Genomic DNA, 17,368 nt, shown 5'->3' with positions numbered 1-17,368 from the left:
TGCTGGGATTTGAACTCAGAACCTCTGGAAGAGCAGTCAGTGCTCTTAACTGCCAAGCCATCTCTCCAGCCCCAGAAAGGTAGTTTTACGTACGGGTCATCACTCAGCAATCCATTCCTTTTGGTTTTACTTGTTATTTTTTAGTAAGCCTCGGGATGCCAGGCCAGGGTGTTGCTGAGTTTTAGCATGCTCACCAAGCAAGGGCAAGGTCCTGAGTTCAACCCCCAGCACTGAAGCAGTAGGTGCGTCCCAGAGACAGAAGTATAGAAAATGGTTAAAATGGAGAGATTTTACTGGAGCTAGTATTTCCTTTCTTTTTGCCTTACATAAACATCAGCAGCTATTTAAGTAGAAGTAGCAGTATTTACTTGTTTTCCCTCTCTCATTTCTTTCTTTTCTAGAGACCCACAAGCATTGAACTATTTTCTGCACGGACCTAGCAGTAAATCGGTAAGTGACAGACAAGTGTCTCCGGCTCGGCTTTTGTCTCTCCAAGCCCTGCAGTAACTGCCATGTTGAATTCCCCCTCTGCAGAGCGGCGATGACGTGACGAGCGCAGGGTATTCTGCGGCCAATTCTAATTCAATCTTCGCCAACTCCACGGTGAGTTGGAAAACCAGACCTGAAGCCTCTCTGTCTCTCTTGTCTTACAAGAGAGACTTCGATTGCCTTTGTAGAGTGCAAAGATTCATCACCTCACCTCGTAACTGACAGGAGAGGGAAAACCTGTATTTCAGTGTTCTGTCTCTCATAGAATCGGGCGCTTAAGCTAGTTACCTTGCCAGTTTCTTCTTGCTTTTGGCATTCCTCTACGTTATGTATGTGTGAGGGAGGGTTTGCGTGTGTGCCCGTGTGCACGTGCATCGGTCAGGCGGAAGACTCTCCTTCCACCAAGTGGGTCCCAGGGGCCAAACCCCAGGCTTTGTGGTAGCCCTTTACCCTCTGAGCCATCCGAGCCGTCCCTCTGGCCCAGCACGTCCAGCTTTCTAAGCTTTCAACCTTATGAAGTGCCACCAGTGTTGTGGCCTGAGGAAGGCACATTAGAATGTTTTGAATCTTGTCATAGGAGCTTTAAGGAGACTTTTTAATGATTAGTTACTTACAGATAATGTAACTTATAAACAAGGTAAGGTAGTAGCTAGCGCTGTCGAGGGGTGATCTGGGCGTGTGATGAGGGCTCGTGCAGGCTGCATCTGATGCTCACGTCCCTGCAGGAAGTGGTTTTACCGTTAGCTCTGTCTTGTAGACAAGGAAGCTAAGGCGCAGAGAGGTTTACGCGGCCAAGAGGTTCAGTGCTAGGATTCTGACTCAGGCCCTAACCTCAACAGCCCAGGCTGTTAAGACCTAGGCGCACAGACAAGATGGGGAACGGAGGGGTCTTATTTGGAGACTCTCAGATCTGTGTTGAGGGGCTGGGGAAAGACTCGGTAGGACCCACGTAGACAGCTAGGCCTGGGTCTGAGACAGGAGCGATGCTGGGGTTTCTCCGCAGCCAGCCCAGCTGCAGCTTCAGTGAGAGGCCCTGGCTCTCAGACGTCAGACAGAGTCCGGTATGTCCTCCGGCTCTCAGCGGTCTCTGCCATCCTCATGCCAGAGTTATGGGTGCCAGCCACCTGCCTCACCTCTGCCTTGAGACTGCTCCAGAGAAAATCATCTTCTTGCTCTCAATTGCTTTTCCCACTGCCTATCAAATGGTGCTTTAAGACCTGGTGAGGGGAAGCCCAGCTTTGGCTCCTTTGTCTAATCATTCAGCCATTAATACCTCATTAGTTGAAGGCCTGAGTGTTGGGATTTAAAGGCATGTGCCACCACACACAAGAATACTTTTTCTTTCTTTCTTTCTTTCTTTTTTTTTTTTTTTTTTGGTTTTTCGAGACAGGGTTTCTCTGTGTAGCCCTGGCTGTCCTGGAACTCACTTTGTAGACCAGGCTAGCCTCGAACTCAGAAATCCACCTGCCTCTGCCTCCCAAGTGCTGGATTCAAGGCGTGTGCCACCACGCCCGGCCCCCTTGTTTTTTCTTTCTTTCATTAATTTTACTTACTTACTTACTTACTTCTGCCTTATTTGAGGCAGAGTTTCTGTGTAGCCCTAGCTGTCTTAGAACTCACTCTGTAGACCAGTAGACCAGGATGGCCCCAAACTCAGATCCACCTGCCCCTGACTCCCAAGTGTTGATATTTAAAGGCGTGCGCCACCACGGCCACCGCTGCCACCAGCACCGGGTTTGAATACTTGTTCTTGATTGGTCTGTCTTTAATTCTCCCGTTCTTTTTGTTTCTTTCTGACTATACTATAGTACTCAGAGCGCAGTCCCCTAAGGCTGAGGGGCTGGCTGGTGGCTGGTAGAGGAAGCCTTCACACATGATGTCTTTGGTTCCTTTTCCAGAACAGCAAGTTAAAGTATTTTTTCTATCTGTGCCACAAAAGATGACTGGGCTGTGGAAGGTGTCTTAGTTTTTCTTATTCTCTTCAGCTTCTCTTCCTGGGTCTGTATTGTAGTCTCCCTGGATTGTCTGTTCCCTTTGGGTTCCTTAAAAACATAACTAACACACGTATGCATATCTAGAAAGGGGTGGCTTTTCCTTTTTTTTTTTTTTTTTTTAGATTTATTTATTATATATAAGTACACTGTATCTGTCTTCAGACACTCCAGAAGAGGGCGTCAGATCTGATTGCAGATGGTTGTGAGCGACCATGTGGTTGCTGGGAATTGAACTCAGGACCTTCGAAAGAGCAGTCAGTGCTCTTAACCACTGAGCCATCTCTCCAGCCCGTGGCTTTTCCTTTTAACTGGGCTTGTTTTTGTTCGCCCTGTTGTTTTTCGTTTGAGATAGTTTTCCTGACTGCTTGAGTGTTAGTGAGGAGAGAGAGGAAGTCAGAAGGGCACGCATTTTACAGAACTCACTCTGATCGGGTCTGGTCTTCCGGGGCCGTAGGGCATCTTCTTGGACATCTAGCAAGGTGATAGATACTCAGGGCTCCTCAAACCTGTTTTGACTTCCTGGTGTGCAGTGGTCTGGATATTTACCCCTGGGCTGAATCCCACTAACACCTTGGAAACAACCTGTAAAACAACTTTTCTGGGCATGCTTATCACCAGGGGGACACTAGGTTCAATCTTTAGCACCCTGCCCACCTCCTCAAAAAAGAAAGGCTAGCCGGCAGTGGTGGCACATGCTCAGGAATCAGAGGCAGTCGGCTCTCTGTGAGTTCAAGGCCAGCCTGGTCTGCAGAGCAAGTTCCAGGACATCCAGGCTACACAGAGAAACTTGTCATGAAAAGCCCTCCTCCCCATCCCCCAAAAAGGAAAAAAGTATGACCCAGTAGCTTGGAAATAAGAAGCCGATCTCTAGACTCTAGATAGCCTTAGTTGTCTCATGTTATCTGTCTGCCTGTCTACATCTATTTGTTTGTTTGTTTGTTTTGTTTTTGAAGCAAGTCTTACTCTAGCCCTAGCTGTCCTGGAACACTACGTAGATCAGGCAGACGTTAAGCTCACAGGGCTCCTCCTGCCGTCAGACTGTTGGGTTAAAGGCCTGTGCCAGCATGCCCACTTGTCTTTATGTATGAGACAGATGCTCACAGTGTGGCCCAGATTGGCCTCACCCTTGCTGTTAGCCCAGGCTGACCTCAAATTCCTGGCCATGCAGCCTGAGCTTCCACACTGAGACAGGGCCTATGAACCACGCCTCAGCTAGCTTTCTGTATGTTCCCTATAAAAATCATCTGTCAAAGCAATGGCCGTACAGACTATTCAGCATAACTAAAGAAATAAAGCAGGAGAAAGAAGGTGAGCAGTTTGGAGAGAGTAAGTTGTGTCTCCCAGGAGGACTGCAGGTTCGAGACCAACCTGAGTAGGACCTTGTTTTAAAGTGACAGCAAACATAAAATCAGTGTGCCTTGGAACTTTATCATTAAACTTTATATTTATATTCATTCAGGAGCGGGGTTTTTAAGCGTCTCTTCTGAAGGTTTGATATGCCTTGTAATACACTGATTCTGCTTTTTAGAACGCTGACCCTAAATCGTCCCTCAAAGGTGTGAGTGACCAGCTTGGCGAGGGGCCCAGTGATGGGCTGCCGCTCGCAAGCAGCCTTCAGTTTCTTGAAGATGAACTTGAGTCTTCTTCTCTCCCCGATCTCAGCGAGGACCAACCCTTTGACATTCTTCAGAAATCCTTGCAGGAGGCTAATATTACTGAACAGACATTGGCAGAAGAGGCGTACCTGGATGCCAGTATAGGCTCAAGCCAACAGTTTGCACAAGCCCAGCTTCATCCTTCTTCATCAGCGTCCTTTACTCAGGCTTCTAATGTTTCTAATTACTCAGGTCAGACACTGCAGCCTATCGGGGTGACTCACGTGCCTGTTGGAGCACCGTTTGCAAGCAATACAGTGGGCGTGCAGCATGGCTTTATGCAACACGTGGGGATCAGTGTTCCTAGCCAGCATTTGCCTAACAGCAGCCAGATTAGTGGCTCCGGTCAGATACAGTTAATCGGGTCCTTCGGTAATCAGCCTTCCATGATGACTATTAATAACCTCGATGGCTCTCAAATCATACTGAAAGGCAGTGGGCAGCAAGCCCCATCCAATGTGAGTGGGGGGCTTCTGGTTCACAGACAGACTCCTAACGGCAACTCTCTGTTTGGGAACTCCACTTCCAGTCCCGTAGCACAGCCTGTCACCGTTCCATTTAACAGCACAAATTTCCAGGCATCTTTACCTGTACATAACATCATTATTCAAAGGGGTCTCGCACCAAATTCAAATAAAGTCCCAATTAATATCCAGCCAAAGCCGGTCCAGATGGGTCAGCAGAGCGCATACAACGTGAACAACCTTGGGATCCAGCAGCACCATGTCCAGCAAGGGGTCTCCTTCGCCTCCACAAGCTCACCCCAGGGCTCCGTGGTCGGTCCGCACATGTCTGTGAACATTGTCAACCAACAGAACACGAGAAAGCCCGTCACCTCGCAGGCAGTGAGCGGCGCAGGGGGCAGCATCGTCATCCATTCCCCCATGGGCCAGCCTCACACTCCCCAAAGTCAGTTCCTTATACCCACAAGCCTTTCTGTCAGCTCCAACTCGGTGCACCATGTCCAGACTATAAATGGGCAGCTGCTTCAGACTCAGCCCTCCCAGCTCATCTCTGGCCAAGTGGCCTCCGAGCATGTCATGTTGAATAGGAATTCTTCTAACATGCTCAGGACCAATCAACCATATTCTGGACAGATGCTTAACAACCAGAATGCCGCTGTCCAGCTGGTGTCTGGGCAGACTTTTGCCACCTCTGGAAGTCCAGTGATAGTCAACCACGCCTCTCCTCAGATCGTTGGAGGACAGATGCCCTTGCAGCAGGCCTCACCCACCGTGTTACACCTGTCACCCGGGCAGAGCGGTGTTTCCCAGGGAAGGCCAGGCTTCGCCACCATGCCCGCGGTGAGCGGCATGGCAGGACCCGCTCGGTTCCCTGCCGTCAGCTCAGCTAGCACTGCTCACCCTACTCTTGGGCCTACGGTGCAGTCGGGGGCACCGGGATCAAACTTTACTGGAGACCAGCTGACACAAGCCAACAGAACGCCAGCGCCCGTCAGTGTGGCCCACCGTCTTCCAGTCTCTGCTCCCAAATCTCCCAGCACCTTGAGCAGCACCCCGGGGACACAGCAGCAGTTCTTCTGTCCGGTCAGTGCCGGGCGCATGTGGGGGGTGGGGGTTCCTGTCGTATACATATGATTATATAACTGTCACCCTAGGTGAAGTGCACTTAGTAACTTCTGTGTTTCAATTTCTGGTTGATCGTTCTTCCTCTTAATGAAAGGCTCTTAGCTGTTGTAGAGTGGAGACTCTGGAATGGAATTGCATTTGGGGCCAGTGAGATGGCTCAGCAGGCGAAGGCATTGACTGTCAGGCCTGAGTCTGACCCCTGGGCGGGCACACGTGGTAGAAGACAGCCACGCCCTAAGTGGCGCGCTGACACCGACACACATGCCATGGCAGGAACACTGTGTTAGCTTACCGTCTGTCACCGAGGTGACACACCATGAGGAGGAGCGGGTTATACTTCCATGTCAGAGTCCATCCGTCACTGAGGGAAGTCCGTGTGGGAAAACAGAGTAGATCCCTGAGGACAGGATCAGTGCAAAGGGCATGGAGGAGCGCTGCTCCCTGACTTGCTCAACTAGCTCAACTAGTTTGGTTTGGTTTGTTTCAAGACAGGGTTTCTCTGTGTAGCCCTGACTGTCCTGGAACTTGCTCTATAGACCATGCTGGTCTTGACCTTACTGAGATCCACCTGCCTCTGCCTCCCAAGTGCTGGGATTAAAGGCGTGTGCCACTAAGCCCTGCTTCTCAGCTAGTTTCTTTCTTTCTTTTTTCTTTTTTTCTTTTTGGTTTTTCCGAGACAGGGTTTCTCTGTGTAGCCCTGGCTGTCCTGGAACTCACTTTGTAGACCAGGCTGGCCTCGAGCTCAGAAATCCGCCTGCCTCTGCCTCTGCCTCTGCCTCCCGAGTGCTGGGATTAAAGGTGTGCGCCACCACGCCTGGCTCTCAGCTAGTTTCTTATATACCCCAAACCACCTGCCAAGGAATGGCACCACCCACAGTGGGCTGGGCTCCCACACATCAATTGTCAACCAAAAAAAAAAAAAAAAAAAAACCTCACAGGTTCAAGGCAGCCTGGGCCAAGAGGAACAGACCCTGACTCAAACATAAGCTGCGTGATGGATAAAAATACAGAGTGGTACCCAAATGATCAAGAGCTCACAGCCACTCTGCCAGTCCCGTCTCCCTGAGGCCTCATTCTTGCTAGGCCTTCGGATTCCCTGTGACACAGACTCTGTACTTCCAGGCAGGTGACATGACTAGACAGGCTGTCCTCTGCATCACACTGTGGACTGTGGACACTGCACTCTGTTATATAACTTGAGATAGTACGTATTGATCTGCTATGTTTTCATTATAACTGATTATCTATTTTCACCTGTAGCATGGCCATTTCCCCTTCCCCTCCCTCAGGTGGGAGGAGACTATGGCTGACTCCCCAATTTCTTGTTTATGACCCTAACCAAGAAGCCTCTCCTGGAAGCTTGAGAATAGTCCTTTGTGAGTCTATATGTAAGGGAGGACAGTGGGGCGTGGCGTGACGTCCAGGGCGTTCCTGCTGCTGGCTTTCAGGGGCTCCATTCTGGAGTGAAGGGATTCGGGCACAGCTTTGAAGGCAGCATGCACTGTAAGGAAGTGCGGGAAGTAGGTCACATGCCATTCATATCCACAGCACCAAGAGTGACTACTTTATAATTCCTGTGTAGGTTTTCTATAGAAATCCTGGACTATTCTAATGAACAAAAATGCCATTATCGGAAGCGTGTACTGTTTATGTTTGTAAAAATTTTAATTTAGCAAATACTTTTTAAAGATTTACCTTATTACTTTTAATTTGTCCATGTATGTGTTTGTGTAAGGGGTAGGTACATATGAGCACAGGTGCCAGAGGTAGCTAGAGATGTCAGTCCCCTGGAGCTGGAGTTGTAGGCAGTGATGAACCAACCAGGGTGGGCACTGGGAGCTGAACTCTGGCCTGCTGCAAGAGCAGCAGGTGTTCTTAAGCGGCTGAGCCAAGCCTTCCAGTCTCCTAACCCAGCGTTTGTGGTTAATCTTATGGGCCGGGCCACTGAAAGAGCTCAGCAGTTAGGCAGTGGCTGAACTGATCCCTGAAACCCAGGTACTGCTGGAAGGAAGGGGAGGGCCCAGCCCACAAAGGTGTCCTTGTACCTCCACACATGCACATACACGTGCACACTCGCACACATGTGCACACACACATAGTAATAATCTATTTTTAACTGTTAACATTTGCGAGGACTGCGTTTCTTGGTGTGGCGTTCAGGGTGGGTAGTCAGTCAGCTTTGCCCCAAGCACTGACAAAGAGCAGGAAGTTTAGCCCCTGCTCTCCAGCCACCACTTGCTTACAGTGTCCCCTGGAGCCTGGGCTCAGTCTGAGACTCAGAGCCACGGAAACTGAAGGGACAGAAAACTTGGCCCGGTGTCTGTCTCCCACAGCCGAGATTCTGCAGTATCTGTGTTACTTGTGCTAAGGTCCATGTGTGCCTGTGTGGTGTGCTCAGGGACAAACACATTCCCAAGTCCTTTATAAACACTCCAACTGTTTGCCTGTAACTTCTTCAGCATGTTGTTACCGCCCCACCAAGAGAATTAATGCCAAGTCAGATAGTGTCGATTTCTGTGAGTGAAGACATTAATGCACTTTACAATAGATTTTCACCCAGAGTTCAATCAGAAAGTGTTGTTTGCACATTGGTGACTTAGACCTTTACCCAGTGGTTAAGAGCACTTGCTGCTTTTAGAGAGTGTCATTCCCAGTGTCTGCCTGGGACAGCTCTCAACTGTCTATAACTCCAGTTCCAGGGGGCTCTGCCATTGCTGTCCTGAAACCCACTCTGCAGACCAGGCTGGCCTCGAACTCAGAGATCTGCCTGCCTCTGCCTCCTGAGTGCTGGGATTAATTGTAAGTCATGTGCTATCATACCCAGAAGAAGAAAAAAAAAAAAAATCAGCATTTTAAAAAAGACTTAAGGACCTGCAAGATGGCTCCGTAGGTAAAGGTGCCTGTCACAGGGCCTAAGCAAAGCCTCTGAAAACCACAGGCCATATACATACACGCTGTGCCACATACATACACGCTGATCGCCACATACATACATGCTGATCGCCACATACATACACACTGTGCCACACACATACACACTGTGCCATACACATACACGCTGATCGCCACACACATACACGCTGTGCCACATACATACACGCTATGCCACACACATACACGCTGTGCCACATACATACACGCTGTGCCCCAGAAATGTAAAGATAAAGACATACTGGGGGGGGGGGTTGGAGAGATGGCTCAGTGGTTAAGAGCACTGACTACTCTTCTGGAGGTCCTGAGTTCAAATCCCAGCAACCACATGGTGGCTCACAACCACCCATAATGAGATCTGACTAATTAATAATAAACATTATAAAAAAAAATACATACTTGGACAAAGTAGATAGTGTAATGAGCCTGAATCTTCAGCCAGCAATTGGGTGTGGCCCAGATGAGCTCATGGCCCCCTGTTCATCTGTACCTCCCCACTCCAGACTGTCCACATGGTCCCATCTCTAAACTGGTTGCTTCTTTTTTTTTGTTTGTTTTTTTGTTTTTTCAAGACAGGGTTTCTCTGTCTAGCCCTGGCCTCCCTGGAACTCACTTTGTAGACCAGGCTGGCCTCGAACTCAGAAATCCACCTGCCTCTGCCTCGAGTGCTGGGATTAAAGGCGTGCGTCACCACGCCCCGCCTGGTTGCTTCTTTGTGCTTATCCTAATTTCTTCTTGGTGCTCCAGTTGTCCAAAAGGGCGAGCCCGCTGGTGGCGCCCGCAGGGGCCCTCTGCCTCCGACAGGTCACCTCCCGCACCGGGCACTTCTCCCTGCTGCTGGAGACTTGGTTGGGAAGGCCTTGTCTCTAACTGAGACCCAGACGTCCTCCGGGGAGCCCAAATGAGTGCCAGGCTTTACACTGCCTTCTAAATGGATCAGAATGTACAAGTCAGTGAGTGAGCCAGGTGCTTTTTATGAGAATTTAGCTTGACAAACAAAAACTATGATAGGTCTAAACCTTTTCAGAGCTCCAAAAGATTTAGTAGATCTAAAATTCCTTTCGAGCCAGGAGCCAGCATGCACCCTCAAGGCCTTGGGTGTGAGGGTGCAGGTTCTAGTGAGCTGAATTCTGTCTTGGTCTCTGGCCCTGCCTCTTTCCGATCCCCTACCCCCTACACACACACACACACACACACACACACACCTTACTGTGTCTTCGGGTGTCCAGCTTGCCGGACTTGCTTTCTCCTATACTTTTTTTTTTTTTTTTTAATCTTTTTGAGACAGGGTTTCTCTGTGTAGTCCTGACTGTCCTGGAACTCACTCTGTAGACCAGGCTGGCCTCGAACTCAGAAATCCGCCTGCCTCTGCCTCCCGAGTGCTGGGATTAAAGGTGTGCGCCACCACGCCCGGCTCTCCTATACTTTTAATAAGTCTCTAAACCCTATTTAAAAAACAAAACAAGGGGCTGGTGAGATGGCTCAGTGGGTAAGAGCACCCGACTGCTCTTCTGAAGGTCCGGAGTTCAAATCCCAGCAACCACATGGTGGCTCACAACCATCCTTAAGGAGATCTGACTCCCTCTTCTGGAGTGTCTGAAGACAGCTACAGTGTGCTTACATATAATAAATAAATAAATAAATAAATCTTTAAAAAAAAAAAAATTTTAAGGCAGGGTCCCTTCCTATGTAGCTCTGGCTGGCCTCAAACTCACAGACATCCACCTGCCTCTTCCTCATCAGTGCTAATAGGTACCCACCACGCCCAGCTTGAAATTCTTCTGTGCAAATCTCTCAAACATTCTCTCCATGAATGATGGAGATATTGTCAGTAACCAAGACAGTGCCAGACCCTGACCAGATTATTTTTAACCTTTTCCCTGGAGCTGCACATAAGCCTCCTTGTGACAGTCCCACACCACAGTGGAGGAGGTAGGCACAGTGGTCACACAGGCCCTTCCCTCTTTCCCACGGTCATACTCTGCAGCAGGTGCAGGGAGCCTTCCTGGGGAAGCAAGTGTTGGGTCATCCCTGCCGGTGCCCTGTCAGCAGGTGGCTTGTGGCTAAACCTGTCTTCAGTTCTCTCTGAAAAAAACAAGGAGCTTGGCTGCGCAGTTGAGGCAACTGGGGAACATTCTAAACAGTGTGACGCCTGCCTGCGCCTTATCCCTATAAATTCTGATTTCAACAGCGTGGAGCAAGGACCTTAGGCAGCAACATTTTCCAAAAGCTCCCAAGTGACGCTAAAGTGCAGCTCAGGGTGGAGGGCACAGACCCAGCCAGTCCCCACAGCTGGTTACAGCCCTCCTGTCACCTCATTAGACTTGTGTTCCTTGTCATGGTGATTGATGTGGCTTCAGCCCCTCCCTCACAGCTGCATTCCAGAACACTAATCCTCCCAAAGTGCTAGCCTGGTGACCCGAGCCAGGCCCTCTGGGAGCTCCCACTCCTAGGAGGCTGCGCTCCCAGCCCGGCATCAGGATCTCTGGTGCCCGAAGGTCCTCTGAGTAGGCAGACACATGGTGCTCTTGAACCTGCACTGTGGGACCAGCCTGCCCTTTCCATCCTGCTTCAGGGGCTCCCTCCCTGTGCCCCCCACCTCCATGTCTCCTTGCCAGTCCTTTTCATTTGTACTGCACACTAAGCATGTGACCCCAGTCTGTACTCAGTGCTGAACACTGCCGCTTGCTCGTCAGGCCCTAGAACATAGAGCCCTGTTTCAGGATCAGCGAGAAGCCAGCTCGCATGCACTGTATTCCGAGTGTACGTGTGTTAGGTTTGGGCAAACCCTGACAAGATGGCACAGCACAAGAAGACAGTGCTGACGGGCCTGGGACCGTAAGAGTATACGGCAACACGTGCCACAGTGAGGGTGTGGAGGGTCGGTTACACGGGCCGGTTCTCTTCTCCTTCACTGCCCCTGGACGGGGCCCAGGGACCACACCGAGGTTATCGGGGTTGATGGCCGCAGCCTTCACCTGCTGACCCTTCATGCTGGCTGCTGACCCACAGGGAAGCAAAGGCCAACAAGATGAAAGGTCTAGGTGGTGAATGTTCCAGAAAGGAGAGATCACAAATGAAAGCCTGGGAGAGAAGGTGGCATGTGCCACAGGGGAAGAAGAGCAAGTCCAGGTGACATGAGGAAGATGTTGGGTAGGAAAAGTGTGTCAGGTGTGCATCCTATGGGTCTTAGATGCCAGGAGCCGAGTTATGCCAGATGTGAGCCTGTGATCCCAGCACTCAAGAGGCAGATGCAGGCAGATGTCGGTGAGTTTGAAGCTAGCATAGGACAACCAGGGCCACATAGGGAGAACTTGTCTCAAAAACAAACAAAACAACCAGCATCCTAGGCTAGGCGTGGGGACACACCTGTTTGTGGTCCTGGCTCTCGGGAGTTGGTAGGTAGAGACCAGCTCAAGAGTTCAAGGTTAGCCTCTGCTACAAAGTAATTCTGAAGCCACCATGTGCTTTGTGAGACCCTGTCTCAAAACAGACAGACAAACAAACAAACAAACAAACAAAAACCCAAAAACAAAAAAGAGCCAATGTGTTAACTTGAGTGTGAAATAGCAAAGACTCATGCTAGCCTTGTGGTGGTGGACATGGTGGGAAACACACGTGGAATCGAAACAGTGACGTTAGAGCTCATGATTGGCTGCCATGGTTGAGGAATAAGGATGACAGAAGGTCCTGACAGTGACATTCACGTCCACTGAACTAGACAAATGGAGCGTTTTCCTTCTGAAGGAAGTTCCTGAGTGTCAGGTGTGCTCATTGAGGCAGCCAGAGCTCAGTTGGTATTAAACAGCTATAAAGTGGGAGGCCCTGTGGACCACCAAGGGATTGACTGAGCAATGTGGAAGCTGTAATTGTGGCCATCAGAGTGACAGAGACGGAACAGGGAGCATGCGTAGATGGAGAGGAAGAGAGCGAGGTGAGAGCTGGGACACATCAGCACGGGACCGAGAGTGTGACGGCAGTCTAAGGACCTAGACTCGGGGTGCATGCTAGAAAGGCTGCGATGGAGTTAGCATCCTGAACCTGTTCAGTGCAGAATCACATTGCAGTAGACTAAGAGTCCAGTGTAGTAGTTCATGCCTGTAATCCCAGCACTTGGGAGACTGAGGCCAGCCTTGGCTATACAATGAGGCCCTTTCTCAGAAAAACAGAAGGGCTAGAGAGATGGCTCAGCGGTGAAGAGTACTTGCGGTGCAAAAAAGGAGGGCTAGAGCTGGGAGTGGTGGCGCACGCCTTTAATCCCAGTACTTGGGAGGCAGAGGCAGGCGGATTTCTGAGTTCGAGGCCAGCCTAGTCTACAAAGTGAGTTCCAGAACAGCCAGGGCTATACAGAGAAACCCTGTCTTGAAAAACCAAAAAAAAAAAAAAAAAAAAAGGAGGGCTAGAGTCTGGGATCTCAGTGCTCAAGTAAGGAGCCCAGAGTCCAGCCCATGCTGTGCCATCAGGGTGAGGAGCCAAGAGGATTGCTGCCTGCAGCCTAGGGAACTCCAGCCCTGAAGCAATAGGCAGAGAGCGATAGAAAGGGCACCTGATGCCCTCTTCTGGCCTCTGAGTGTGTGTACAGACATGCACACCGTGTGTACACACCGTGTGTGTATACATGTGCGTATACCCCACAGACACACACATACGCACACAGAATGTCAATAAATGATTTGGTGGGGTTGTTTGTTTTAGTTTTTGTTTTCTTGGGGCTAATGTTTCTTTCCTTAGCCCTGGCTGTCCTGGAACTCACTCTATAACCAGGCTGGCCTCGAACTCAGAGATTCACCTGCTTCTGCCTCCCCAAGTGCTGGGATTAAAGGCGTGTGCGTGCTACCACCACCCAGCATAAGTAAACAGTTTTAAAGGGGGGAACCGGGCTGGAGAGGTGGCTCAGTGGTTAAGAACAGTACCACCCTTGCAGAGGATCTGGGTTTGCCTTCCAGCTCGCAACCACCTGTAACCCCAACTGCGGGGCCATCTGACATCTCCAGCTTACGTGGACACTGCACTTACACTCATAGATGCACATGTACATAATTTAAAATAGAATGCACACGCATGCATACATACATGCATGTATACATAGGAAGGAAGTGGAGCTAGTGGGAAGTGTGGTCACAGACAACTTAGAGAGAAACAGGCACCTGACAGGGTGGGGCTGTGAAGATCAGTGGTCAGGGAAGTTTTTGTTTGCTTTTGCTTTTGTTTTGAAAACCCCGTCTGGCTTACTCTGTAGCCCAGGCTGGCCTTGGTGACCTTGAACTTGTGATCCTCCTGCTTCTTCTACCTCCCAAGGGCTGAAATCAGTGTGCCCCTTCCTAGGGTTTCTGCATTGCTGGAGCACAGGGTTCCAAGCCTGGGAGGCAAGCGCTCTTATTAACTGCCCTGCATCACTAATTCTTCGGTGGTGTTTGTCTTCGTCAGTGTTCTGTTGCTGTGACGAGCCACCATGACCACAGCAACGCTTATAGGAAAGCACTGGATTGGGACTGGGGTCCAGTCCATTATCATCATGGCGGGGAAGTTTCAGGCAGACATGGTGCTGGAGAAGGTGCAGAGAGTTCTGCATCCTCATCCGCAGACGGCAGGAAGAGACAGAGCTCTGGTTGACATAGGCATTTTGAAACCTCAAAGCCGACCCAGTGACACATCTCCAGTAAGGCCCCCGTCTGAAATGAGCCAATTGAAGCTAGATTAGATTAGATTAAATGCAGGTTTAATGGGAAGCTGGCCCCAAGGACCAAGGCCCGGCAAAATCACCATGGGAGAGGGAGGTGGGGAGGAGGGAAAGAAAGGAAGAGAGAAGGAGGGCAAGGAGACCTGAATGTCTGGATTATAGAGGGAAGCGCCTCTGCGGGAGGGAAAGCCCAGCCTCTGGGACAGCCCAGGGCTGCCCTGCTATGTCCAATATGCACCTGGGTCTTCCAGTCCTCTCAAACGTGTCACTCCCTGGGGACGCAGTATCAGTGGGCCTATGGGGGCCATTCTCATTCGGACCACCACAGTTTTTAAGTAAATCAGATCCAAAAGATCTGTTGTCTTCTTTTGGTCTCTTTTGTCACCAGGTACACACATCCTACACAGTGTAGACACATAGACAAATCACTCATGCACATTAAATAAATCTAAAAAAAAAAAAAAACAATCTAGTTAGACTTAAAACAATAAATTAACATTCCTCTTGGCTCTTTGTTCTACAGGCTCAGAAGAAGTGTTTGAACCAGACCTCCCCCATTCCCACGTCCAAGACCACAGACGGCCTGAGGCCATCACAGATCCCCGGGCTCTTGAGCACTGCACTGCCAGGTCAGGAGCCCCCTACGGAAGTTCTGTAGTCCACCCTGCCGTCTGCCTGTCCTGTCTCGTACCTGGAGCACCATCTGGCTGCCTCCCTGTTTGCAGTGTTTCTGTTTGAATCTTGTCTAATCTGAATTCTTCCTGATGATTCCTTTTCCCTGTACCCTTCCCACCCTAAGAATAGAGTGTATTCCTATGGCTGCGGGGTGCCACTGATTATGGGATAGATCATTTACCACACCACTCCGAAAGAAAAAAGCACTTCTAAAGTATGACTTTAAGTTGTGTAGAAAATGTGCTTCTGAGAAGTGGTGGGCTCTGGCTCTGCAAGGCTCACAGAATTTTGTGACCAGCCCCACACTGCTATGTGTGTGTGTGTGTGTCTGTCTGTCTGTCTCTTGTGTATGTTTGGAAGCCCCACTCCCCAAACTGGACACCTCTAGGCTGTACCCAGTCTTAAGGCACTTACCACCTGCTGGACTCCACTCACTCAGAGTACAAACAAAACAGCCTTTGGCCTAAGACGGAGTACAGCAACTTTTCTTACCAGCTCAACACATGGTTTAAAAAAAAAAAAAACAAAAAACAAAAAACAGAAGCTAGGCAAGTGTATTTTGGAGGTCTGAAGTGCTGGCAGGGGTCCCACTTGAGGTTTAATAAAGGCACAGAGACATCTGTGCAGTGTAAGGCCTGTTTGCTGGGGCAATCTCTCAGCTAGCCCCTATATTATTATTATTATTATTATTATTATTATTATTATTATTATTAAACCCGACTTACCCGGGTATCTCTCCACCTTGTCTACCTCCCTGCTAAGTCCCACTCTGCTTCTGTTCGGCCTGCTTCTCTACCTCCTTGGTTAACCCTGGCCCTCTACCCCAGCCTCAGCCTTCCTCTCTTTATTCTACAAAAGCCGCATTCCTTATCCATCCAGTCTGAACAGCAGCAGCAGGGCAGCCTTCTTTTTGCCGGTTGAGGACGATGTGACCTTTAGGCTGCTTCCTGCTCTTTAACATGATAATCTTGGAGAGGCAAAGGAAGGAGAACCGCTCTCTACGACTCTGCCCGCACAGCCATTAGCAATTGAAAATACTGGGACACACCCACATTGCCATTTGATACAATGTGGGAGAGATGGGGGTGGGGGGGTAGGTTACCCAAAACGGGCTGACATTTCTCAGACGCAGACAACTGAAAACTACAGGTAGCTTTTGTAAGTCTATTTATTACCATGGACTAAGTTGGTTCTATTTATTACCAAACCAGAGTTTAATAGTGCCGGCCTCTGCCTCCACTGCTAAGAGATCAGTGCCTCCTGCTTCCTTCCTCCCAATGGGTATTCATCAAGAAGTTCTTTCAGACTGGGTGTGGTGGTCAAGCCTTTTATCTCTGCACTCTGGAGGCAGAAGCAGGACAGGTCTCTATAAATTCAAAGTCAGCCTACTCAGTGAGAAGTTCCAGGCCAGACTGGGGTACGCAATGAGACCTTGTATGGAACAAAGAACACACATGCTGGATCTGACTTCTGACTTCTACCTTCATTCTAACAGGACAGGATTCTGGAAACAAAATTATGCCAGCGACCTTGGGGGCCACACAGCCACAACAAGAAAACTCAGTTGGATCATCCCCCAGCCAGACAGCTGTGCAGGTAGGAAACTGTTTGCAGTTCCGTTTGAGTTCTGTTTGAGTTCTAACCGGAGTGTGCAGTCTCAGAAGGCTTCCTGGTTGGTACCGAACATGGGGCACACAGCCAGTCTGTCTCCAAGTGCTTGCAACAGTGTGGGTGCTCAAGACTTTCCCAGGGGACCAGGCCTGGTTCACATCACACTTGCAGGATGTGTCTTTCTCAACTGTCCCTGACATGTTCCTGGTGCCTCATGAACCCATCATAGATGAAGGGCTGGGATGTTGTGAAGCACTTGCCTAGTGTGGGTTTAGCACCTAGCAGTGCATACCTACATACACACCAGCTCCCTCCACATACTAGATGGATGGAGGGAGGGATGGATGGAGGGAGGGATGGATGGATAGATGGATGGATGGATGGTGAGTTGTCCTAGCTAGCTTTATCAGTCTGACACAGCTTAAAGTCATCTGAGATGGAAGCCTTGATTGAGGAATTGCCTGGAAATGAGATTGGCCTGCCTATAAGAGTGGGCAGGTCTGTAAGAGAGCCTCTTGATTATCATATTTGTCAGAGGGGCCACCCCACTATGAGTGGCAGGCACCCTTTTTTGATTAAGAAAGCTAAATCTGAGCCTGCAGTGGAGTGAGCCAGGAACAAGCTGGCAAGCAGTGTTTCCTCACGGCCTCGGCTACTATCTACCCTGACTCCCTCAGCGATGGTCTGTGACCTGAGAGTGTACGCTGTTCTCCCCAAACTTGCTTTTTTTTTTTTTTTTTTTTT

At 49.7% G+C, this 17,368-nt stretch overlaps 1 protein-coding gene across 1 annotated transcript in view; it reads left to right on the top strand.

Annotated features, from left to right (window-relative positions):
• Positions 1-17,368, top strand: part of Bicral (BRD4 interacting chromatin remodeling complex associated protein like) — a 96,651-nt gene that overhangs the window by 65,732 nt on the left and 13,551 nt on the right. Inside the window, exons 4-8 of the mRNA XM_021218466.2 lie at positions 402-450; positions 535-603; positions 4,012-5,685; positions 14,862-14,967; positions 16,509-16,609. Coding sequence (XP_021074125.1) covers positions 402-450; positions 535-603; positions 4,012-5,685; positions 14,862-14,967; positions 16,509-16,609 — 1,999 coding nt within the window. The remainder of the gene's footprint in view (positions 1-401; positions 451-534; positions 604-4,011; positions 5,686-14,861; positions 14,968-16,508; positions 16,610-17,368) is intronic.

Source organism: Mus pahari, chromosome 18 (assembly GCF_900095145.1).
Source record: "Mus pahari chromosome 18, PAHARI_EIJ_v1.1, whole genome shotgun sequence".
NCBI classification, from domain to species: domain Eukaryota; kingdom Metazoa; phylum Chordata; class Mammalia; order Rodentia; family Muridae; genus Mus; species Mus pahari.
This window is presented reverse-complemented; position numbering and strand designations above follow the sequence as displayed.